Genomic DNA, 25,822 nt, shown 5'->3' on the forward strand with positions numbered 1-25,822 from the left:
CCGCGGCATCAGCAAATCTCTGGACCTGGCCACGTCAACTGTTTGTGGTACATGCGTCAAACGATGTAGCAGATCTTCACAATCACGCATAAGGATGTGCAAACAATACGAGAGTTCTGGCGCTCTTACATCATGGAAGCCATTGACAACATCAATGAGGCATGGAATGAAGTGGCACAGACAACATTGAATGCATGCTGGGGAAAACTGGAAGGAATGCAAGCGTGATCTAACCGGTCTTCAGGAGCCAGTTAATTATATCCATAGGATCGTCGAACTTGCCAGGGATGCTGGATTTCACGAAGTGGAGTAGGCTGCTGATGTGGTGGAAGTGTTAGAGTCTCATGGTGAAGAAAAAACAAATGAGGAATTTATTCAGCTGAGGAAAGGATTAGTTTCAGTCCAGAAGGATGATGGCGCTCAAGCTACACAAACACCCACCCCAACGTTTATCCTACGAAAGTTGGCCGAAGCTAACATAAGTATTGAAGGACTCGTCATCTATGCCCGGAACGATCCGAAACAAGAAAGCAATAAAGTGAATCGCGTGATACACGAGGCGATGTCATGTTACACCCAGCTGTATCTTGAGAAACAGAGGCAAGCTTCAGAGTCGAAGATTAATAGGTTTTTCACCACTTCGACCTCCGTAAGATCAACTCTAACTGTAACCTCACTAACACCATCCCCGAGTGGCATGCCATTGTCCAAACGATAAGATTCGTCAGAAGAATCTTCGGAGGAAGAGGCTGACGATCCTGCATCTCCTGCCACCCACTAACATCCTTCTCATCAACCCATCCCATCTCATAGCATTACTATTCTGCTGTACAAATTGCTAATTCTTTGTTCAGTAACTTGGTTAAGGCGCTATGTAAATTAAAACAAGATAGGAACATCTACCCTTAAAATAAAAAAAAATTCCAGGTCCCTTGCAAGAGCTGTGGTTCTTAATGCATTGTGTTATGCTGATGTTATACTACCCTGTTATGACGTTTAAGTGTATTTCTCGCGTTAAAAAAAATAGTTGTTCAACAGTGTGGAGTATTTTGGAGGCCAGAACATACATCTCTGCTTTTAACGCGGGAAGAGTCAATGAGAAAATGACGGTCGTTTCAACCGAGATTTCTGTTACCAAACAATTTTCCTGGAACGTATCTCCCGCTCGTCAATCGAGACATGGCTTGCGTTGAATTATATTGACTGTGGTGTTTTAGCTGTTAAAAAAACACACAATTGCATCCTCATAGATGGGCTGCTTAACAAAAAACAACCCACACACAATGTTAACCTCGTGGGAAAATGGAGAAAACGATAAGTGTGGTGATTTTTTGATTGGTTTCGTGTTATCATTGGGGACAGTAACTGTTTCCAAGTTTCCATTCATGAATACGCCGTGGTGATGACGTTGTAATGTGTAAACTTTGGTGGTTCCAATGTTTGTTGCAGAAAGCTTATTTTGGTTTAAAAATACGTTTTTGTATTAAAATCTCTGGTCACCCTATAGCACCACTGGAATGGATATATCATACCGTGTTGTAATTATGTTTCGTCTTTATATCTAGAAAAGCTTGGTTCCTCATATGATTCAATACGGTTGTGCTTAAACGTGAGATATTGGCGACGTGGCTTGCCCAGAAAGCTCCTGTATGCCTGTCACTTGTTTGCAACCCACCTTGAATTTTGATGAACTTCACTTATTGGTTCGTCACTTAATTTATTTCCAACTTGACTGTCAATTGATTCATTTGTTGACGTGCATGCAAGTCTCAGCTTCTTCTTCAGAATGCAGTCAGATTGTTTTCAGATGTGAAGTTTATCGCAATGCTCTTCCACAAGTTACATTGGCTCCCAGTCTCAGCCCTCGCTTATCTCAAGATGAGCATTATTATTGAGGTTCTGTAAACATCATTACAAGATATATGTTACCTATTTGCTCATATCCAGGCACAAACTCTGTTGAGAAGCTTCTGAATCTGTGCAAGGGCACGTCACAGACTTGAAAGCTCCATTCGGAACTGGCAGATTGGTGATGATTCACGTTGGAGAACAATCTGCAGAAGAGAGCATCATGGAACCACTGAGATCCCTTCACTTTTATTTCACTAGGGGCAGCATTTTCCCAGCTACCTTGCCAATAGACCAATATGTTGTATCACGTGACAGTCAAAAACCATCACGAGTTGAAAAAATAAAATGCTTCAGGCTTGATGCATTTTCACACAATCATCAGTCACCAGACGAAAACCATCATCAAATCACTACACTTGAGACCATGGCTCAATCATAAGTAGCTGGAGGGATTCAAATCCAAAATGTAAGCATCGCTCTTATCCTTTAAGCCACGTGGCTGTCTCTAACTACAATATTTGTATGAGTGAGTTATTTTCTACATTAAGATTTTGATATACGGTTATTATTGTTGGTTTCTTTTTTCTCTTGTCTTATGCGAATTACTCATCTTGTGTTTAAATATAATGCATTTTTTGTTAGAAAATCAGTCTTGCTGGATGAACGCATCTCTACATCCGTGAATGTGACATGTAGGTTGTTTTGAATTGAGCGTTGAAAATGAAGACGGTTACTGTGAAAATGCGGAACAAAAAAACAGCTGATCACAAGCACATTTCAGGTTTTTTTTTTACGGACTTCACGGGAGGAGGGGAGTTCCAGGCATGCGTAGCAGTGGAAGATACGGAGGGGGACACATCATGGAGAGCCGGCTGGCCTCTCTTCTTGAGCCTGGACCTCGTTTTACTGGAGCCAGAACCAGTCTACTGGACCTATATTCCACAGAGGTCCAGGCGGTACCGGTCCATCTCCCGACAGAGGAATGGTAGCCTCTCCTCCGCAGCAAGAGGTCAAACATTGCACGTGGCCAGGTTCAGTCTTGCTCCGCCAAATGGGATTTGGGCAGAAGGCGCCATGAACACCTTTCCCCTGGGGCCTCCAGCACGAGCTTACTTTGGTGTTTCCACCATGGTGCTTGTTAGAAGTGTCAGGTGGCGGGGTTACCAGCCCCTCGCACACACTAACTACATACACACCCCCACTCGCCACGACGGCCCACACACACAGCCTATACCACCAAGTATCAAGGCCTACACACACCCACAGCCTGCACCGCAATATATGTAATACAGTAACCCACACACTACGCTCTACACGCTGCTGTACACACAACGGTACCGCCGTTTGCCATTAAGTGGTGGTGATGTCACCACGGCGCCTGTGCACTTTGAGGCCACGTGAAGTGTCGAAGGCCTGCTGGCAGGTCACGGCAACAGGCCTAAGTGCCATGAGCTGACTGAGATGGCCGACAGATTCACCCACCGTGCTCAACAACGAGCAGAGCTTGTGAGCATCTTCCCTCTTGTCCTCTGTTGTTGCTGGAGTGCGACTGCCTCCAACTCCCCAGCAGCGTCCTTCACGAACCTCCACAGATGCTGATCTTAACAGTGCTGCGAACAGTCATCAGCAAGTCCAATCAGCCCCACATCAGTCCATCTATCCGGTCAAACAGAAGCTACTTGGGCAACACATTACGATAGCACTCACTACACACGCGCGAAGGCGCGCACACAAACACATTCCCAGCAAGACTCTGGGACTCATTACATCTCGTGAAATATCGCTCCACCGAACAAAATAGTTCCGAGGTTCGGTTTGCAGGTACGAGCGATGTTCGCAAATCGGACAGTTAAAACAAATCCTTATCGGTTTGTTCGTAAGTGCGGACGTTCGTAGGTCGGTATTTGAAATTTAATAAACGATATACAAGGCCAAAGTGATAGTATTAGACAGAGGTGGGACAAAGTCATTGTTATGCAAGTCCAAGTCGAGTCGCAAGTCATCAAATTCATGACTCGAGTCTGACTCGAGTCCAAGTCACATGACTCGAGTCCACATCTCATAGGTGGGACAAAGTCATTGTTATGCAAGTCCAAGTCGAGTCGCAAGTCATCAAATTCATGACTCGAGTCTGACTCGAGTCCAAGTCACATGACTCGAGTCCACACCTCTGGTATTAGATATGCGATGAGCATCTTAACATGTGCACCGCGTGAAGGCTACCATCCCCCACCCAGTGACGGAAATCTATATTTTTTTAACGAGGTTTTGTATTATCTTTATTTGAAATTCTGCAATTCACAAAACAGGTCTTGAGTACACAAATGCTAAGTTACGTTTGCAGATATATATGATCGTGTGATTTTTATATTTTAAAAGAATGCAACAATTCAAATACATATATACAAATCGGACCATTCAAATAACGGATAGATAGGAATTAAAATGTGACCATTCCATCAGTTGGTGTGGTCAACTCTGAAGTTTGTGGTCTAAAAGATAACGCGTCCACAAATTCAACTCATAAGAGCTGGTGGTCCCGGATAAAGCCGAGAGCATTGCACTTTAAATGTGGAGATCAAATAACATGCATGCTGGACATGACGGAAGTTGTCCCTTCCTGATTGTTACTTATGTAATAAAAGATTTCCACGACGATGCTTGTCAGTGTCTCTCTCTGTGTGTCTGTGTCTATGTTGTGTGTCTCTGTGTTGTCTCTCTCTGCTTGTGTGGCTGTCTGTGTCTCTGTGTTGTCTCTCTCTACTTGTGTGTCTGTGTGTCTCTGTGTTGTCTCTCTGTGTGTGACTCTCCGTGTGTTTATGTTGTGTCTCTCTCTCTGTGTCTCTCTCTACTTGTGTGTCTGTGTCTCCGTGTCTGTGTTTTCTCTCTCTCTCTCTCTCAAATGTAGTTCTACCGGATGACGGTTGCTTGTGTTGCAATCGAAACGTTGTATTCTATTATTTAATTTATTTTCTTTCCACCTGACTTTATCGAAAGAACCAAAGAGTCTGTAGAGATCTTAATTTTAGAACTTTCGTGACTGCAGGAATTATTATTTGGTTCTTTCGGTTAAGTCACGTCTAAAGATAAAATAATAAATTAAATTAAATAATAGAATACGACGTTTCGATTGCAACACAAGCAATCATCATCAGGTATAATGAAATAGCGACATAATATCTAACCAGAAAACTATAGACAGACATATTAGCAGACAGATATCACAAGATACATAGCGAGAGCAACACAGGTGACAGAGAGGGGTGATCGTCTCTGTGGGGTGGCCTTAAATAGACAGAGGGGGGGCGGAGGCAGAGAGAGGGAGGGGGGTTAGAAAAAATTAGCATATCAATGAGTGGTCCAAAAGAAAACGTGGTGCTGCGAGTACGATGGCACAGCAAGCAAGCCTGAAAATCAGGAGAAAGACACACTAAAATTAAATAACCTAGTAAAATATCGAAATGTAATGTAATACAACACAGAGGGTCGGTCAACACACAATTAACGCATAGCCTGGTTGATTACGTATTTCAAAGATTGCTAAGTTAGAATTTAAGTGTGAACATTCTAAAGAGGACACAGGCAGAGAAAACAAGTCGCCAGAGAGAGAGAAAAAAGATAAGCTTAAAACTTCCCCGTAGAAGTGGTTCAATCTTAATTTTAGAACTTTCGTGACTGCAGGAATTATTATTTGGTTCTTTCGGTTAAGTCACGTCTAAAGATAAAATAATAAATTAAATTAAATAATAGAATACGACGTTTCGATTACAACACAAGCAATCATCATCAGGTATAATGAAATAGCGACATAATATCTAACCAGAAAACTATAGACAGACATATTAGCAGACAGATATCACAAGATACATACATAGCGAGAGCAACACATGTGACAGAGAGGGGTGATCGTCTCTGTGGGGTGGCCTTAAATAGACAGAGGGGGGGCGGAGGCAGAGAGAGGGAGGGGGGTTAGAAAAAATTAGCATATCAATGAGTGGTCCAAAAGAAAACGTGGTGCTGCGAGTACGATGGCACAGCAAGCAAGCCTGAAAATCAGGAGAAAGACACACTAAAATTAAATAACCTAGTAAAATATCGAAATGTAATGTAATACAACACAGATGGTCGGTCAACACACAATTAACGCATAGCCTGGTTGATTACGTATTTCAAAGATTGCTAAGTTAGAATTTAAGTGTGAACATTCTAAAGAGGACACAGGCAGAGAAAACAAGTCGCCAGAGAGAGAGAAAAAAGATAAGCTTAAAACTTCCCCGTAGAAGTGGTTCAATCTTAATTTTAGAACTTTCGTGACTGCAGGAATTATTATTTGGTTCTTTCGGTTAAGTCACGATTGAACCACTTCTACGGGGAAGTTTTAAGCTTATCTTTTCTCTCTCTCTCTGGCGACTTGTTTTCTCTGCCTGTGTCCTCTTTAGAATGTTCACACTTAAATTCTAACTTAGCAATCTTTGAAATACGTAATCAACCAGGCTATGCGTTAATTGTGTGTTGACCGACCCTCTGTGTTGTATTACATTACATTTCGATATTTTACTAGGTTATTTAATTTTAGTGTGTCTTTCTCCTGATTTTCAGGCTTGCTTGCTGTGCCATCGTACTCGCAGCACCACGTTTTCTTTTGGACCACTCATTGATATGCTAATTTTTTCTAACCCCCCTCCCTCTCTCTGCCTCCGCCCCCCCTCTGTCTATTTAAGGCCACCCCACAGAGACGATCACCCCTCTCTGTCACCTGTGTTGCTCTCGCTATGTATGTATCTTGTGATATCTGTCTGCTAATATGTCTGTCTATAGTTTTCTGGTTAGATATTATGTCGCTATTTCATTATACCTGATGATGATTGCTTGTGTTGCAATCGAAACGTCGTATTCTATTATTTAATTTAATTTATTATTTTATCTTTAGACGTGACTTAACCGAAAGAACCAAATAATAATTCCTGCAGTCACGAAAGTTCTAAAATTAAGATTGAACCACTTCTACGGGGAAGTTTTAAGCTTATCTTTTTTCTCTCTCTCTGGCGACTTGTTTTCTCTGCCCGTGTCCTCTTTAGAATGTTCACACTTAAATTCTAACTTAGCAATCTTTGAAATACGTAATCAACCAGGCTATGCGTTAATTGTGTGTTGACCGACCCTCTGTGTTGTATTACATTACATTTCGATATTTTACTAGGTTATTTAATTTTAGTGTGTCTTTCTCCTGATTTTCAGGCTTGCTTGCTGTGCCATCGTACTCGCAGCACCACGTTTTCTTTTGGACCACTCATTGATATGCTAATTTTTTCTAACCCCCCTCCCTCTCTCTGCCTCCGCCCCCCCTCTGTCTATTTAAGGCCACCCCACAGAGACGATCACCCCTCTCTGTCACCTGTGTTGCTCTCGCTATGTATGTATCTTGTGATATCTGTCTGCTAATATGTCTGTCTATAGTTTTCTGGTTAGATATTATGTCGCTATTTCATTATACCTGATGATGATTGCTTGTGTTGCAATCGAAACGTCGTATTCTATTATTTAATTTAATTTATTATTTTATCTTTAGACGTGACTTAACCGAAAGAACCAAATAATAATTCCTGCAGTCACGAAAGTTCTAAAATTAAGATTGAACCACTTCTACGGGGAAGTTTTAAGCTTATCTTTTTTCTCTCTCTCTGGCGACTTGTTTTCTCTGCCTGTGTCCTCTTTAGAATGTTCACACTTAAATTCTAACTTAGCAATCTTTGAAATACGTAATCAACCAGGCTATGCGTTAATTGTGTGTTGACCGACCCTCTGTGTTGTATTACATTACATTTCGATATTTTACTAGGTTATTTAATTTTAGTGTGTCTTTCTCCTGATTTTCAGGCTTGCTTGCTGTGCCATCGTACTCGCAGCACCACGTTTTCTTTTGGACCACTCATTGATATGCTAATTTTTTCTAACCCCCCTCCCTCTCTCTGCCTCCGCCCCCCCTCTGTCTATTTAAGGCCACCCCACAGAGACGATCACCCCTCTCTGTCACCTGTGTTGTTCTCGCTATGTATGTATCTTGTGATATCTGTCTGCTAATATGTCTGTCTATAGTTTTCTGGTTAGATATTATGTCGCTATTTCATTATACCTGATGATGATTGCTTGTGTTGCAATCGAAACGTCGTATTCTATTATTTAATTTAATTTATTATTTTATCTTTAGACGTGACTTAACCGAAAGAACCAAATAATAGTCTGTAGAGACACAGATGTCTCTGTGGGTCACGTCAGCCATTGCTGGAGCGTCCGGTGCCCCGATTGGATGAGCTAAGGGCACGTGACCGGAAGTGGCCCTCGATTGCAGGAGGAGTTAAGGACACGTGACCGGAAGCGGAGGCGCCCGTCCTTGATGCAGCAAAGGGGAGAGCGCGTTCGGGGATTCGGGGCTCGTTTGTGGAGATCAACTCAAGGGGTCTTTGCTCCTCGTTCGCCGTAGAGTCTTAGCTGGGGATCGTGGGTCAGGCAGCGTATGTGCTGGCTGGCCCGTTCGTTCAGCTAACTCACACACACACACACATAGCGAACAGTCTAGGAACAGTATAGCCACACTTAACTGTAGAACTCAGTGATGAGTGAGGTTAAATTTCGATTTAAAGCTTTCGTGACTGCAGGGATTCATCTTCTTGGTTCTTTCGGTAAAGTCACGTAGAAGGGAAATAATAAAAAATAAAACATAATAAAATAGTTCTCACGACGTTTCTGAATGACTCCACCTGAGGACGGCTGCTTGCGTTGTGGCCGAAACGTCGTGAGAACTTTTATTATGTTTTATTTTTTATTCTTTTTTTATTTCCATTCTACGTGACTTTACCGAAAGAACCAAGAAGATGATGAGTGAGGTTGTTTATTAAACGCGTTGCCTCAAACAACAGTGTGTGCGCCTCTGTAATAACACACTACAGATGTACCAATGTCTGATATGGCTATTGTTCACAATTGCACCCAATAAAAACAAGCAGGGTGGTCTACCTTCGTCTGGAAGGGGAAGTTGGACTGAACATCTGATCCACGGAGTCGGCTTCGCAGATCAATAACAAGATAGCTCATGTACTCCAGGAACTCCTCACCAGGGTATCAACGAAAAGGTCGATGAGCCTCCGCACAGGGCCAGATTAAGGTTCTTGTCAAGCTCTAGGCACATCTGTTTTATGGGCCTTCAGTGATAACATACAGTTGCTGCCGTAACTCCGCTTGTTTCAAGCGTACTTGGTCCAGCCGCTGGACAGATGTTGTTACTGCTGATACGTTCACTATTTAGTCTGCCCTAATTCGACGGAAGCGCGCTGTGTGCCGCAGATTAGCAGATTTAATTTGAAAAAGAATTTGGAAAAAATCATCGCCGGTGTTAATTTATGTCACCTTCAAGTTCATTTATTAGGTATAGCCATGTGAGCCATTCGGCTCTTGAATCGGGTGCAACCGCAACAAACAAACAAGTATAACCCGTAAAAACAAAGTTTTTCACTATAAATCCTTTATATGCGTGGCGGCTAGAGTCCTCTCGTCCTCTGGCTTGAGATGGCTGCCACCTATGGGTCAGATGATTGCATGCCACCATTAAGCAATTGGTAATTAAATATAATATTTTTGTCCTAAAAAGTGTAACATTTTGGAAAAAAATTTTCACGAACATTAATTGTCACGCACAACGAGTCTGTGCAAAATGTCAGCTCGATTGGATCACGGGAAGTGGGTTAAAAAACGACCGAAAGATTTACACGGTCGTAAGCAAGCAAGCAAGCGAACTTAATTTAAAGGATTTAACAAAATGTCAGCTCGATTGGATCACGGGAAGTGGGTTAAAAAACGACCGAAAGATTTGCACGGTCGTAAGCGCGCAAGCAAGCAAGCAAGCGAACTTAATATAAAGGATTTAAAAATATATTTGCCTGTGGAGGACGCGGGGATCGATCCCGCGACCTTTGGCATGGGAAGCGAGGGCGCTACCAACTGCGTTACTCCACCAGGGCCTGTGGAGGTGTCATGCTCTGGGCTCCTACACCGTGACCTTCAGCCAAAGCCATGAATGAGTTATATTTTAATAAATGTAAAATTAAATTTTTTTGCCTAAAAAGTGTAAAATTTTGGGGGGGAAATGTCACGAACATTAATTGTATCGCAAAACGAGTCTGTGTGGAAAATGTCAGCTCGATTGGATCACGGGAAGTGGGTTAAAAAACGACCGAAAGATTTACACGGTCGTAAGCAAGCAAGCGAACTTAATATAAAGGATTTAACAAAATGTCAGCTCGATTGGATCACGGGAAGTGGGTTAAAAAACGACCGAAAGATTTGCACGGTCGTAAGCGCGCAAGCAAGCAAGTGAACTTAATATAAAGGATTTAATAAAGGATTTAAAAATATATTCGCCTGTGGAGGACGCGGGGATCGATCCCGCGACCTTTGGCATGGGAAGCGAGGGCGCTACCAACTGCGTTACTCAGCCAAGGGCTGTGGAGGTTAAAAACGACCGAAAGATTTACACGGTCGTAAGCAAGCAAGCAAGCGAACTTAATATAAGGATTTAAAAACAAAAACATGAACAAGAAAACATCTTAAAGTGAATATGTGACTAAGTGCAAACAGAAAATCCAAGAAAAGACAGCAAAATATTGCAGAAAAAACACCGTACACCAACGCTGTGTGCAAAAATCTCCCAGTAGGATGGAAGTCAAACAACAACAACCTTATGAAAACAAAAACGATTTACATGACTGTTCCTCTTTATTTATACAGGGTGCTTGAAAAAATGCTAACATTTATATGATACTATCATTTTTAATGGCAAAAGAACGGATTATACACTGTAACATGTTAACAAATGTACATTAATAGCTTCAAAAAGTCAAAGCGTCTCCACTTCGCCATTTTGTCAACACATAGCTTCAAAAAGTCAAAGTCTCCACTTGTTTCTAGATTTGAAGCTTTCGTGACTGCAAGGAATCATCTTCTTAGGTTTTTTCGGTAAAGTCACGTAGAAAGTAAAATAAAATAAAAACAAAAATCACGACGTTTCGGAGGCAACACAAGTCTCCGTCATCAGGTGGGACCGTCACAGCCAGAGATACAGCTAATCTGGCTGTGACGGTCCCACCTGATGACGGAGACTTGTGTTGCCTCCGAAACGTCGTGATTTTTGTTTTTATTTTATTTTACTTTCTACGTGTCTCCACTTGTTCGCCATTTTGTCAACACATAGCTTCAAAAAGTCAGAGTCTCTACTTGTTCGCCATTTTGTCAACACATGCCTGGAATTTTATCTAGGTGGTCTCCAGAGCCCGGAAGCACATTTCTTGTGGTATTGCTGCAAATTCTCAGAAGTGTTATAAAAATAATTAAGCACCCTGTACTGTGCCTATCCTTGCGACATAAATATATTGATTCAAGAATATATCTTTGTTACTTAAATGTTTTAACAAACATACAAACAAATGAAAATAACGCAGTAAAATTTTGTTGAAGGCCCTTTTAGTTTTCGTAGGCTCTAGAAACAGTGCCTAATGTGGCGTATTGGATAACACGGCCCTGTTGGGTGGGTGCATGAGTGGGTGGCTGAGTGAGAAGGCCCTTGACACTGCTTACTGTGGCCTATTGGATAATACGGCCCTGGTGGGCAAGTGAATGAGTGGGTGAGTGAATGAGTGGGTGGCTGTGTGAGTGAGTAGGTGGCTGGGTGAGTAGGCCCTCGGCACAGTGCCTACTGTGGCCGATTGGATAATAACGGCCCTGGCCTACACCCTGATTCTAGATTTGAAGGTTTCGTGCGTGGCTGCAAGGATTCATACTCTTTGTTTTTTTCGGTAAAGTCATGTAGCTGCACTTTGATGTTGTAGGAGTGTTGTTACAACAACACTAATTGTTGTAGGAGTGTTGTTATAACAACACTAATTGTTATAACAACACTCCTACAACATCAGAGTGCAGCGCCACATTAAATACGCACTAAAATGACAATCGTTCAAAGCGATTTGAAGCATGTTTTATTTTCAAAATGAAAATATGGTTTTGGGGTGGGGGGGGCAGAGCTTTGTGGCGTCATATTCGAGGGGGGGGGTCTGACTTTTTGTGATGCCGTGTGACGAGGGGGGGGTCAAAAATCGTCCAAATTCGCGTGACGTCATTTATGGACGGCCCCAAACGCAGTCGGTCGCCAGAGGGACCAACAAACCACCACGCAGAAGCAACCCCAAGTTCCAAGCACTGGCACCTCCTGGACTTACGCCATCGTCCCTGCCATTGATCTGAGAGACATGCAGCCCGTGTGCGCCACACGGGGGACCTTTGTGTGTGTGTGCTCACAGCACTTGCCCCTACGGCCCGTGTGGGCTACACGGGGGACCTTTGTGTGTTCCCACAGTACTTGTCCCTACATCCCGTGTGGGCTACTCGGGGGACCTTTGTGTGTTCCCACATCACTTGCCCCTATAGCCCGTGTGGGCTACTCGGGGGACCTTTGTCTGTGTATTCCCACAGCACTTGCACCTATAGCCTCTGTAGGCTACACGTGGACCTTTGTGTGCGTGCTCACAGCACTTGCCCCACCAGTCTGTGGGCTACTCGAGGGACCTTTGTCTGTGTGTCTGCTCACAGCACTTGCCCCTACAGCCCGTGTGGTCTACACGGGGGGCCTTTGTCATTGCACTGAGCCAACAGGAAGCACCGAGTGGAAAGGGAACTTTTTTTTCATTTGTAATCTCTCTGTGTGTGTGGCGCTTGAATGTGATTGCTGCATTGTGTGTGATGTTAATCCTCTCCATAATTGAACCGTTTATTTATTTATTTTATATATTTTTTTAAGTGCGAAATAAAACACGCAGGCACAACATTCCTCGTGTCGTGGCGGGCTCCAGGCCCAAGCGCAAGCCCAGAGCCTGCCTTGCCTGATTTCGCTGCCGGACAAAAGCCCTCGTTGTCCCGGCACGCCCCGGGCCCGCGCCAGGGCCTGCCTTGCCTGATTTCGCTGCCGGAGATCTCGCGCGCCTCGCCGGGCGACGGAGTCCGGGTGAGACCGAGGTAGGTCCAATACGATTACGTGACCGATGTGATTTGTTTGTGGGCTGATAAAATCCACGCGTGTTCGTCATTCTGCCACTTAAGTAAAAAAAATTGTACCTCGTCTCTCATTGCAATCGTAAGCGCGCGCGTTGATTAAAATTGTTGTAATGCTCTAATCCACTGCTTCGTGAAGGTTGACGCGTCTCGAACGTGCATGGCACACAGCGCTGTACTGTATTATTATTTTACATAGATATTACAATACGTAGCGTGGACACAATACATATTATTGCTACGGTATTACTATTTTTTTTGTATTATGTTCAGTTTACCAGGTGTAAGGCCCTGATCATCACAAATAATATTTCGACCAAAGTGGCTTCTCATTTTCATCATCAATCTTGATTTGAAGCTTTCGTGACTGCAGGAATCCATAGTTTTTGGTTCTTTCGGTAAAGTAACGTAGGTAGAAAAAATAATAGATCACGACGTTTCGATCGCAACACAAGCAACCGTCTTCAGGTGAATAAGTAATATTTAAAAACAACTTTTTTTTTTAAACACGCTGCTATGAAATGTAATAGTCATGGAAGAACGCCACGACTCCAGTAAGTGACCCCGAAGCTTGCCATAACGTTAGGGACCGTGGACAATTAGACCCAAGCTGAAACATAACATATACAAAATATTTGTTTAAAAATTGATATTTTTATGATAGAATATAGTATTGTCATCAGTATGACTTAAGTATACCAAGTTTGCAGTCGATACCACATTGGGAAGTGGGTTAAAATTGAGTTACAAAATTTGAGGATACGATAACAACAAAAACGACAACAACAACAGTGAGCTAAATAAACGCGTGTAAAAAATTAATCCGTAAAAACAAAGTTTTTCACTATAAATCCTTTATATGCGTGGCATCGGTTTCATTTTATTATTCATTTCTGTTTTTCTTGAGTAAGCAAGCAAGTGAAGTTAATATAAAGGATTTAAAAATGAAAGATCACCTCTTGACATGCCCCGTATATTCCCGAGGGCACTAGCGTTGACCTGTTTTACCACTTTCAAGAACCTGGCGGCTTCAATTTAACTGCTCTATAAATAGTCTCCATTGTACAGCGTGGGGGCAGGGATTTCATGCCATGTGGTTAGTCAACATTTGCGTCATCATGAAACGGGCGGCTACAGTCCTCTCGTCCTCTGGCTTGAGATGGCTGCCACTTATGGGTCAGATTGTCTGCCACAAGCAATTGGTAATTAAATATTTTAAAAAAATTCCCTAAACAGTGTAAAATTTAGGAAAAATTTTTTCACGAAAATGAATTGTCAAGCACAACGAGTCTGTGTGCAAAATGTCAGCTCGATTGGATCACGGGAAGTGGGTTAAAAAACGACCAAAAGATTTGCACGGTCCTAAGCAAGTAAGCAAGTGAACTTAATATAAAGGATTTAAAAAGAGGGGGAATCTGCAGCCTGTTTATAAAGGTTTAGAGATGGGCAGGGCAGCTACTGTGGGTTGAGCGTCTATAATAATGTATACTATAATGTATAAGGTAATATATAGTATCGTAATTGTATAATTAATATACAGCAGTGTGGTATACAGTAGGGTGGGTAGAATAATACATAGTGTAATATTACAATGTATAGTGATGCAGTGTATAATTTAATGTTGGGTTTGTCTATGGCATTATATAGTACGGGGTAGATTCATGTGATGTAAGAAAAAAGTTTAGCTGGAGGCATATTATATTTTTTGCGACATAGAATTGTAATGTATTACTTACTGTTAGTAGCTCAGCTTATTGGAGAGTATATTGATGATATTGATGTAGTTTCTATTTTAGTTTTTTACGTGGTGGTTTGGCTGCTGCAGCTCCTTACTATTAAAATTCCTTCCCTTTATTACTGCTAATTCTATTTCCTCCCTTTATTACTGCTAATCCTACATAATACACGAGTATAATATGACTTTGAGACCCCCCCCCACACATTCCACAAGTAGTGACTAATCCCATATCTGCATTTCTATAACTATGCTAAATTCCTCTTTTGATATGCAAATTACTTTGTCAAGCTTGGTGGTGTTTATTCAGACGCTGTCTTTCCAACAGCCCTGTTCTTCACCTGAGTACGGCTGCTTGCGTTGTGGCCGAAACGTCGTGAGAATTGTATTTTATTATGTTAAATTTTTATTATTTTATTATTTCCCTTTTACCGAAAGAACCAAGAAGACGATTTTACCAAGTAAGGCCCCACTGAGCTGTTTTCTTTCAGAAGTGACCATCACAAATGATAGCTCAACGAAAGTGGCTTGTCATCACGTGCAAATTTATAGCAGTAGCCAAATACTTTAAACGCGTGATGTTGATTCTGATGAACTAAATCAAATGTAGTTAATTAATGATTTGACCACGAGCATTTAAGTATTTGAAGGAGACTTAACTGCTGTTATTCACTTATCTGCCACACCACACCCGACTTTCTTTGGGTGAGACAAAGGTGGCCAGGTGTGGTGTTAGCCAAACCACCACCATCTTGTACACCGTGGTGGCCATAACAGATGCTTGCGCACAGCACTTCTCCCACAATAGGCTATATAGGGTTATTTGTAGGATGTTTGATTTATACGTGTGTAGTCTCCAACCAATAGGAGTCTTTATTTCCTCAGGCACGGGACACATGTGGGTTTTCAAGGAGTCCCTTCACTTTAGGCATCTCAAACTATCTCGCTTTCCCTTTATATATCCCTCAAGCTTCTTTCCCAAAGGTTCCTTAAACTTCTGAAATGCCTCCAGCCAATCGTCTTCCACTTTCTCTAATGCATTCCAACAGTCCTTCCTGTCAATCTTCCTCCGTTTCACGCTTTTTCCATGTTATATTTCTCCTCCAATCCCCTTAAATTTTCCTGCCTCGAACCAATCCCCTTTCAGGCCCGTAAAGTACCAATCAGAGGGGCTTGTTTTTATTTTCATGACTGTCCGTATCATGCACGCCGTGTCCATGAAGTCGGCTGGGTATTTTTGGCTGTGATCGAATCACTACACGTGTGCATGTCTGATTGTTGTTGGTTTTGTTTTTAATCCTCAGATGGCTTCTTGGATTGACTTTGCATCCATCAAACAAGAATGTGAAGACGATACGAGTCTTGAGACCTGGCCGGATTTGGTGAAGAAAAGCGCAGACATTTATGGCGGTGAGATCAGCAGTGCTTATTCTTGTCTCCGACATGTACAATAGACTCTCAATTATCTGCGCTAATGACGGGGAGGACGGCCATGGATAATACAAAAATATCAATTTCCCGCGGATCTTGATGTCAAAAACCACTAATCTAGGTATAAATTACGTTTCAGCTAATAAAATTTAGTTTTTTTAATGAACAGAAAAATATTTGGAGTAAAGAATGTATTGATAGTTTTATTACAACTGACGAATCCGATTGTTACTCTTTCGATTTAGAACAAATACTAACATCGACCGATCGATGCGTGTGCTTCGTGATAACATTTGCTGCTCCCGTGCAGAAGACTCTGCCCACTAAGTGGACAGCAGAGCCACGCCAATAAAAATCAATAAAACTCTGCCCACTGTTGCAAATATATGCAACTTGCTTATATACCTGGCGTTGCCCGGGCCAAAAAAACATGTCAAAACTACTCTTAAAAATCTAACAGCAGTGTGTATTGACTGTGGTGGTACCTGCTATGATTACAGCAGTGCATACCGACTGTGGTGGTACCTGTATCACTACAGTAATACATGCTGACTCTATAGCAGTATTTATCGACTGTATAGCACAAAGTACTCACCTGACAGTGGCGTGGTGAGGCCTAGTCCCATGCAGAGCCCCCGGCCTCGCCTAGATTGTCCAGCCGGCCGAGGTGGCACCTTGGCAGGCTGGGGCTAATAAAAAAAGAACGGATTCTTTAAATTGAGCGGTTTCCGATGGGTACGGCTTTAAATATAAAAAAGTTGAATAAAGTCAACAATTTTAGTTTTTTTGTGGAAAAGTGCTAATTTTTGGAGTAGTTTGTGTCTAATCGTAGATAAAAATTGTAAAAAAACACATCAGGTTAATTCTTATATTTGTTTAAACTTTTGCCAGGCGAAGATAGGCTTTATGAACTAGTATATATATCAATGGTGACATTTTAGGCAACCAATGGCCCTTCTTCAAAGCACAGGTGGAAACCCCATGCTGCGTTTTCTTCATTCTAGCTGAACTTCTGAAGAATGTGAAGATTGAGGGAGCCAGTGAGAGGCCACAGGAGGTGGAAGATTCCCATGGATTCCTGCCCACTGCAGGCCGGAACTTCATCAAGGTGGAATTTGACGAGGAGGACCGTCGAAAAAGTGAGTTTAATTTTGGTCACACCTTGTTGTGAAAGACCCAAGGCAGAATACCCTTGGGTTTTGATCTTCCACGAAGCTCATGGTCTGCCCTAAAATGCATCCGCTGCACAAACCATGGCAGATGCGGTTACCTGATGCACAAATGGAAAATTCTCCAGTAGTGGTGCGACTGTGGTCACTTAGAACAGACCATACACAACGTATAACGACGCAATGCTCCCAATCCACAAATATGAACGAGACATCATCACAGCAATGATGATTCGCTACTCTGCTTCTGCGGTTGTTTGGCTTGACCACCTGAATGTGACGTTCTGGTTGTTGCTCTGCATCTGCATCAGCCATACGAAAGAAGAAGAAGACAGAAAATTCTATACTCGCAACCAAGCGACCATCTTCAGGTGAGAGAGAGAAAGCTACTGAAACAAGGTCTTATATAGGCCTGAGATGGGTGCAGCCTCAGGGTAAGAGGGCAGGGCGAGAAATGGTCTGCTTGAGGCTGTGGAAGTGGCTAATGTATTGTGTGAGATTAGCATATCAATGCACGAGCTTAGTATGCCGCAGCATTGGGGACTTGCCTAGTATGTTGCAGCATCGGTGACTGAGCGAGAAGGACTTCCAGCCCGTCAATACAAAGACATCCAACCTCATAATGCAACTCAGTCAGCTAAAATTGCAGGAAGGATGAAAACATCACATCAGGTTAAGACTTTACCTGGTTAATCACGTTCTTCCAATGATTGCTCAATTTGTACCCATCTTCTCGGTTGAAGTTGTGTCTGCTAAAATATCTGGATGGCTTCATGACCAAATCTCTGATGATAGCCAGTGGGTTTGCAGAGTACCTTCGTCTTGGAAAAATCTATTTTGTGTGTGTCCACAGCATTAAAATAATTATCCGCAATGGCAGAGGTATTGGTCCTACCGTGCTTCAGATCTGCCTTGTGTTCACGAAAATGGTCCGAGACATTTCGTTTCCCCAATGTAACTGCTGCCGCAGCCACAACTTAATTTGTAGACATCAGGATATTGCATGTCAGGAATAACATCCTTTACAGATGGGATCAAATCACGGATTTTATGTACTGTGTTGAGACGAATCTGGATTTTGTGTTTGTTTAAGATTTTGGAAATCTTTTTGGTAATAACTGCTATGTATGGCAAGGTGATGGTTTTGATTGGGTCCTCAGATGGTTGTCTCCCCATGGCTGGGGAGACAGCTTTGCAGATTTTACGGTCAGAATATCCATTCATCCTGAGGGCTTGGTGTACGTGCTCCAGCTCACTGGCTAGGTGTTCCTTGTCGGAGATGCAACGGGCCCTATGGTGTAGTGTTTTGATGAGGGAATTCTTCTGGGCTGGATGATGGTGGGAGTCAGGCTTTAGATAGGCATCCGTGTGGGTGGCTTTCCTGTATCATTGTTTTAACGCTGCGGGCACACACTGCGGGCACACACTGCGGGCACACACTGCGGGCACACACTGCGGGCACACACTGCGGGCACACACTGCGGGCACACACTGCGGGCACACACTGCGGGCACACACTGCGGGCACACACTGCGGGCACACACTGCGGGCACACACTGCGGGCACACACTGTGGGCACACACGAAATAGATTTTTCCAAGACGAAGGTACGTAATTAAGGTGTGGTTGGGCAATTAACCCTTTCACATTCCGATAACGTACGTAAATACGTAATTGGAATTGATTCGGCAGAAAAACTAAATAAAATAAACTTTTTTGGTCCGGAGGCTCCCCCATGAGGCCAATGCGGGGAAGGGCGTGTGGCACAGTTTTGGTGCCCAGCTATCGTAGAATGGCGGTGGTCGTGTCGCTACGGTTCTCTGCGGTGACCAACGACGTCCTTTATAAAAACAACAGCACAACTACTACTACACCTCTCAGATGTCAGTATACGCTGTATGTATTGCAGCGACACACTGCCGGGGATGTTCATGGAATGGCGAAATCGTCGATGACACGTTTGACGGCTTGAACTTTACCACAGTTGTCGTTGGATGATTGTTTGATCTACCATTTATGGAGGATTGTCGTGAGCGAGAGAAGCCTGATACTGCCACACTCCTGGTTCCTCAATTATATTTTTGTTTGCCATGTCCGTAGCCGTCCACGATTCAGATGAGTGAGGGCCAGTGTCTTGATTTTTGGCTGCTAGAGCTTATATTTAAGGAACATAACTCGCTAAAAACGGAACTAGTAATCTTTTGCGTCATCATCAAACGAACAATGCCCACATCCTTTGGACATGCACATCCTTCCATCCGTCCCTCCAGCCAGCCCAACAGCAATATAAAAAATAAATATGTACATGGTATTATATGTTTCAATGTTAATGTGGCAGTTTTGATTTAATGACTTAAAATAATAACTTTTAGTTCAGTGGAAGTGAAAGTTGAAGATGCGTAGAGGAAAACTTAAGTAAACACATCAAGAATTCAAAATTGTATTTGATATATCCATAACCTGCCCATGAAACACTTGTTTTTTTAACATCTCATAGACTAGTGGTTGTTTTTTTTACATCTGTAGTGTTCTTCACGGAGGCACACACTTGACTTGGAGGCAACACGTTTATTACACAGCCCCAACAGGGCTAATTATATAAACGTACACACGTTAACTAGACCCCAACAGGGTAACTACATAACCGTGTCAGTCGGTAACATCCTGTCAGTAACATCCTGACTGACCTACGATGCTGAGCGGAGACCGAAGATCGGATAGACGTAGCGCCTAGGGTTGATTGCAGGGAACAGTCTTGAACTGCCCCTTTATGCTCTTTGGTTCTTTCGGTAAAGTCACGTAGGTATAAAATATGTGACTTTACCGAAAGAGTATGGATTTCTGCAGTCATGAAAGCTTCAAATCAAGATTGCCCCATTATGCTCCTGAGCGTGGCCTCGCTCCGCCCTCGGCTATGCCCCCTTCGGGATCTTTCCCGAAGGATCCCGACCGTGCATCACGTGTCCCTCAAGCCCCGTTTGCTACCCTGTCCCGGTCACGTGCCCTCTCGGGTTCACCCAGACTACCCCGTCCTCACTTGCCCTCTCTCAGGTAGTCACCAGGACTATGCCCCCTAGGGCCTGCTCGCATGCCGTACTTACTCTGGCCCCCGGGAAAGGTTCCAGATGCACAGTAGCACTCTTGTGACAGTGGATGGCGCTAATACCATAGTGACGCTCTTAACGTCACTACACATCTAATAGACCAGTGGTTACTAACCTGAGGCGCACGCACAAACTGGGGGTGCGAGATGCCCTTGCTGGGTGCTGTGAGACATGGCCATATTTTTTTTTTATAAGGCACATCTTCGAAACACAAATTAAGCACGGCACGTAAGTAACAAATACTTTGTTTCATCAAACCATATGCGTTTATTAACATTATACATTTTTTTTACGATTGAGAACCAAAGGGGTGCAAGTCTGCAGTAAAGGTTAAGAACCACTGTATTATTAGACCTTCTATCTGTCATGAATGATGGTGCTTATTGTTATTATTACAGGCCTGGATTTTAATCGCTTAAAATTTGAGGGAGGAGCCAATGAGAGACCGGCGTTGACGGGGAGTTCCCGTGGGTGCCCGGCCACTGCAGACCAGAACTTTGTCGAGGTGGAGTTGGATGAGGAGGACGTTGGCGAAGGTGAGGTTGCGGAGAGAGAGAGGAAAGAAAAAAAACGCTTTCTCGTTTTGTTTAATGCATTAAGTAGGCTTTCGCCACAAACAGGAGGAGGATTTCTTCACAGTTCTGGCGAATCGCCTGACGAGGCTGGTTGTTGTTGTTGTAATTACTGGCGAAAACGTCGCGGTACTCAAATGTGTAAATGTCGCTGTGGGTTTTGCTCTCCAACACACAACCGATTAGTGCTATAGTATTAACTAATTGGCACATTTTCGTTACGTGACAAACCTTATTAATTGGCTGTATCGAGTGGTGGCGGGTTTAACGACACATTTATATTTATGCATTTCGCACCATACATAGCCACCTGTGCTAATCGGAGATGCGAGGGGGGGGGGAAAGGACAACATACTAAGCACAAAAATAATTTTTTTAAATGAGTTTGCCAATCTAGATGATGATTTTAAAGTACATAGCTCCTAGTAGCTTACTAATATCGGAAGGAAGAGCTGTTCCAGACGGCCGCAGAAGCGCATCTGAAAGCACGCGATGCGGTGACCATCTTTGTTCGATGGCCAGCCAAAAACCGCTGCGAGGATGTGGTATATTTGGAGTTTGTGAGTCTCTTTCATCGTGGTCATGTGGATTTTTCTCTGGGACCTACGGTTTTCCCCTCCACATTTTGCAGCATGCGTTTAAAGTATTTGGGTTCCTATAAATGTCCATGTGATAAGCCACTTCTACTATCCTAATCTGTTGTCATTCCTTTCCTAAAGTAATATTATCGTGTGCTGATAAATGTTACGTCCAGTTTTACCTTTTTTGGGCTCGTTAAGTTTGTTCCATGTTAATTAATTGTTAAATGGAGGATCTATTTGTAAAAAAAAATTGTTGACATTTTTTTTGTTTGTACTGCACAAGCTCACCTCTGCCCTACTCCCCCTTTCTTTTGCTCCTGCAAATGTTCCCGGGACTGCCCCTTTATGCTCCTGAGCGTGGCCTCGCTCCGCCCTCGGCCACACGTCCTTCGGGATCTTTCCCGAAGGATCCCGACCGAGCATCACGTGTCCCTCAAGCCCCCTTTGTTACCCTGCCCTGGTCACATGTCCTCTCGGGTTTACCCAGACTACCCCGTCCTCACTTGCCCTCTCTCAGGTCGTCACCAGGACTATGCCCCCTAGGGCCTGCTCGCATGCCGTACTTACTCTGGCCCCCGAGAGAGGTTCCAGACGCACAGTAGCACTCTTGTGACAGTGGCTGGTGCTAACACCATAGTGACACCCTGAACGTGACTACACATCTAATAGACAATTGGTTACTAACCTGAGGCACACACACCCACAATGTGTCAGTTTAGGTTTAATGACTTGAAATAATAACTTTTAGTTTAAAAGCTGAAGATGCGAAGATAAAACTTAAGTAAACATGTCAAGAACTCAAAAGTGTATTTGATATATCCATAACCTGCCTATGCAAAACTGTTTTTTTTACATCTGTAGTGAGCGACTTCCAGCACACGTCTAGTAGAAGGCTTCTTATTTATTAAGAGCACACAGGGCGATACACTTGGTAACGTGGCTACACCTAGGCTGTCCAAACACGCAGCCCATCTCCGTCCTGTGCTAAGCATGTGGGTTGACAAGCGTAGCGGTGGCGACGGAGCTGGTCTTGCAAAAGAACAGCCACGTGGTCAAAGAGATGACGATGGTAGCGATGCAACCAGGACCCAGACCCCACACTAACAGCCCCGAAGCTCTGGTTCGGTGCTCCTTATATCTGCCGGGGTGGCCAAGCTCCACCTCTGGCCACGCCCCCTTTCTAGAACCTTCCAGACCCTTCGGGATGGTTCCCGGAGCTTCTCGACTGACTTCGCCCTTGACCTTTACCCCAGATACACCCCTTCATAATAAGGCATTATGCAATGCAGCTATAACTAATTACCCTTGCAGGCCGGCAGGGGTCACCCTGTCATTACACATCTAATAGACCAGTGGTTGTTTTTTTTTGCATCTAATAGACCAGTGGTTACTAACCTGAGGCGCACGCACCTTCTGGGGGTGCGAGATGCCCTTTCTGGGGGCTGTGAGACATGGCCATATTTTTTTTAAGGCAAATCGTTGAAACACAAATTAAGCACGGGCACGTAAGTAACAAATATTTTGTTTCATCAAACCCTCTGTGTTTATTAACATTATAAAAAGAATTACGATTGGGAACCAAACGGGTGCAAGGCTGCAGTAAAGGTTAAGAACCACTGTATTATTAGACCTTCCATTTGTCATGAATGAAAGTGCTTATTATTATTACAGGCCTGGATTTTAATCACTTCAAATTTGGGGGAGGAGCCAATGAGAGACCGGCGGTGACGGGGAGTTTCCGTGGGTGCCCGGCCACTGCAGATCAAAACTTTGTCGAGGTGGTGTTGGATGAGGAGGACGTTGGCGAAGGTAAGGTCTTGGAGAGAGAGGAAAGAAAAAAAACGCTTTGGGTTTTTGCTCTCCAACACAACCGATTAGTGCTAAAGTAGTAACTAATTGACTTAAAGCTTTTGTGTTTGCAGGAATTCATATTCTTTGGGTCTTTCGGTAAAGCCACGTAGATAGAAAAAATAATAACAATATCATGACGTTTTTACAGCAACACAAGAAATCGTCATCAGGGGATGACGATTGCTTGTGTTGCGATCGAAACGTTTATATTCATGCAATCTAACCCAAAAAAAAACTATTGTAGTTTTCTTGCTTCACGTACATTTCTATGTTGAATTTCTTTCGCACCGTACATAGCCAACCGTGCTAATCTGAGGTGCGGGGGGGGGGGGAAGGACAACATACCAAGCACAAAATGCATTTTAAAAAATTAGTTTGCCAAACTAAATTATTATTTAAAAGTACATAGCTCCTAGTGGCTTACTTATATTGGCAGAGCTCTTCCGTCTGAAAGCGTGCGATGCGGTGACCATCTTTGTTCGATGATCTAGCAAAAAGCCGCTGCGGCTGCGAGGATGATAGGAGTTCGCATGATGATTTATGCTCCTAATCACCCACATTATCTCGGTCATGCTGCAATAAATGAGATGGACACCTGAGGTCGTGGGTTCGATCCTGACCCTGACACCTGTTGTATATTTGGAGTTTGTGCGTGTCTTTCACCGTGGTCACGTGGATTTTTCTCTCGGTCCTATGGTTTTCCCCTCCACATTTTGCGGCATGTGTTTTAAGTGTTTGGGTTCCTATAAATGTCCATGTGATAAGCCACTTCTACGATCCTAATCTGTTGTCATATTCCTTTCTAGATTAGCAAACTCATTTTTTATGCTTTTTGTGCTTATTCCTTTCCTCAAGGAATATTTTCGTGTATTCTTTGGGTCTTTCCGTAAAGTCACGTAGATAGGTAAAAAAAATAACTCAAAACTACGACGTTTCGATGGCAACACAAGCGGTCATCATCAGGATGCGGTCATCATCATCCTGATGACGACTGTTTGTGTTGCGATCGAAGCGTCGTAGTTTTTCAACCGTTTTATTTAACTTGACTCCTATGTTTGTCGTGGTCAAATCTTGTAATCAAAATTTAGTCTAATTCCTGTTGTCCAATCAATTCAAAATTTAGCACACGTACTCGGATCCGGAGACAATGCATACCTGTATCAAAATCGGCATAAATTAATCCATTGGCTTGTTTAAAGCAATTCATATTTTGTATGGAAGCCTTACTCGACGAGTGCTTTGCGAACAGGTTTTGTGAAAAATAAAAATTAATACCAACGTAGGAGTCCAGAGTTCGAAACTCGTAACATTAAATGCTTTGGTGTCTTTACAAAAGTTGTTTATTATGATGTAGTGCATCAATGGGACAATGCATGGATAGGGTCAGTGACATCATTTTTGCACTAACCCCATTTAAAGTGAACTTTTAACATTCATATTGATGTTTTATCCATTTACATGTGGTGGACAAATAGGTTGAGTTCGATCTAAAGGTCAAAAGATCAATTATCTGGTATGAAATTAGTATTTTTTTTTAACTAAGATTTTTGGTACTTCATATAGAGCTTTAAATTGTAGCATTTAAAGTGAGTTGTCTGTCGTTGATAAGTTGGTTGAGGTTTGGAAATGTGGTTTTATGTAAAAAAATTCAACTCTCAGGTCATGAGTTCAAGCCCCGACTTATCAAAAATTGCCAACCACTCTTTCACCCAATGTTATTTGTCCTATACTCGTGCCAACAGGAACATCGGTAACGACAAATGGTAAACAAAAAAGGGATCGTGTGAAGAGAAATCCAAATGAAACTTCAACGCAACGAAAGCGACGGTTAGCAAAGGCTCGGCAAAAGTACAAAGAAAAGCGTGCTAATGAGGACGAAGAGGCAAGGCGCGCCAGACTTCAGAAACGACGTGATCGTTTGAATGATAAAACACCAGAAGCACGTGACGTCCGATTGCAACGAGACCGTGAATATCACAAACAATCAAGAAATCAAGAAACACCAGAAGCTCGTGATGCTCGATTGCAATCTATGCGTAAACACATGTCACAATTCAGATGCAAAGCAACGAAAGCGACGGTTACAAAAGGCTCGGCAAAAGTACCAAGAAAAGCGTGCTAATGAAGATGAAGAGGCAAGCATGCCAGACTTGAGGAACGACGTGATCGTTTGAATGAACATCACATACAATCAAGAAATCAAGAAACACCAGATGATCATGATGCTCGATTGCAATCTGTGCGTGAACACGTCACAATTCAGAGTTGCAGAAACACTTGAAGCACGTGATGTCATATTAAAGCAAAATCGTGAATATCAATCGCAACGTCTTGAAGCACTCAATGCTGACATGACAACATTTGACAATGCAATCGATACATTCTGCAGTCAAATCTGTGAAGTCTGCACCAAATGCTGCTATCCAAATCAGAT

At 43.0% G+C, this 25,822-nt stretch overlaps 1 protein-coding gene across 1 annotated transcript; it reads left to right on the forward strand.

Moving 5' to 3' along the window:
* The first annotated feature begins 12,540 nt into the window (after positions 1–12,540).
* On the forward strand, positions 12,541–25,539 carry LOC144949868 (uncharacterized). Its single transcript, XM_078879858.1, has 7 exons — positions 12,541–12,909; positions 15,985–16,090; positions 17,116–17,250; positions 17,592–17,651; positions 20,783–20,920; positions 23,209–23,346; positions 25,131–25,539. Exons 2-7 carry the CDS (start codon positions 15,985–15,987, stop codon positions 25,508–25,510), a joined length of 957 nt encoding a protein of 318 aa, XP_078735984.1. The 5' UTR covers positions 12,541–12,909; the 3' UTR covers positions 25,511–25,539.
* The last annotated feature ends 283 nt before the right edge of the window (positions 25,540–25,822 follow it).

The sequence above is a fragment of the Lampetra fluviatilis genome, chromosome 55 (genome assembly GCF_964198595.1).
Source record: "Lampetra fluviatilis chromosome 55, kcLamFluv1.1, whole genome shotgun sequence".
NCBI classification, from domain to species: domain Eukaryota; kingdom Metazoa; phylum Chordata; class Hyperoartia; order Petromyzontiformes; family Petromyzontidae; genus Lampetra; species Lampetra fluviatilis.

Coding starts and splice junctions, on each gene's coding strand:
- LOC144949868 (XM_078879858.1), top strand. CDS start 15,985: ATGGCTTCTTGGATTGACTTTGCATCCATCAAACAAGAATGTGAAGAC. Junction 17,652..20,782: donor AACCAAGCGACCATCTTCAG/GTGAGAGAGAGA, acceptor TTATTATTACAG/GCCTGGATTTTAATCGCTTA. Junction 23,347..25,130: donor TGAGGAGGACGTTGGCGAAG/GTAAGGTCTTGG, acceptor TCGTGCCAACAG/GAACATCGGTAACGACAAAT.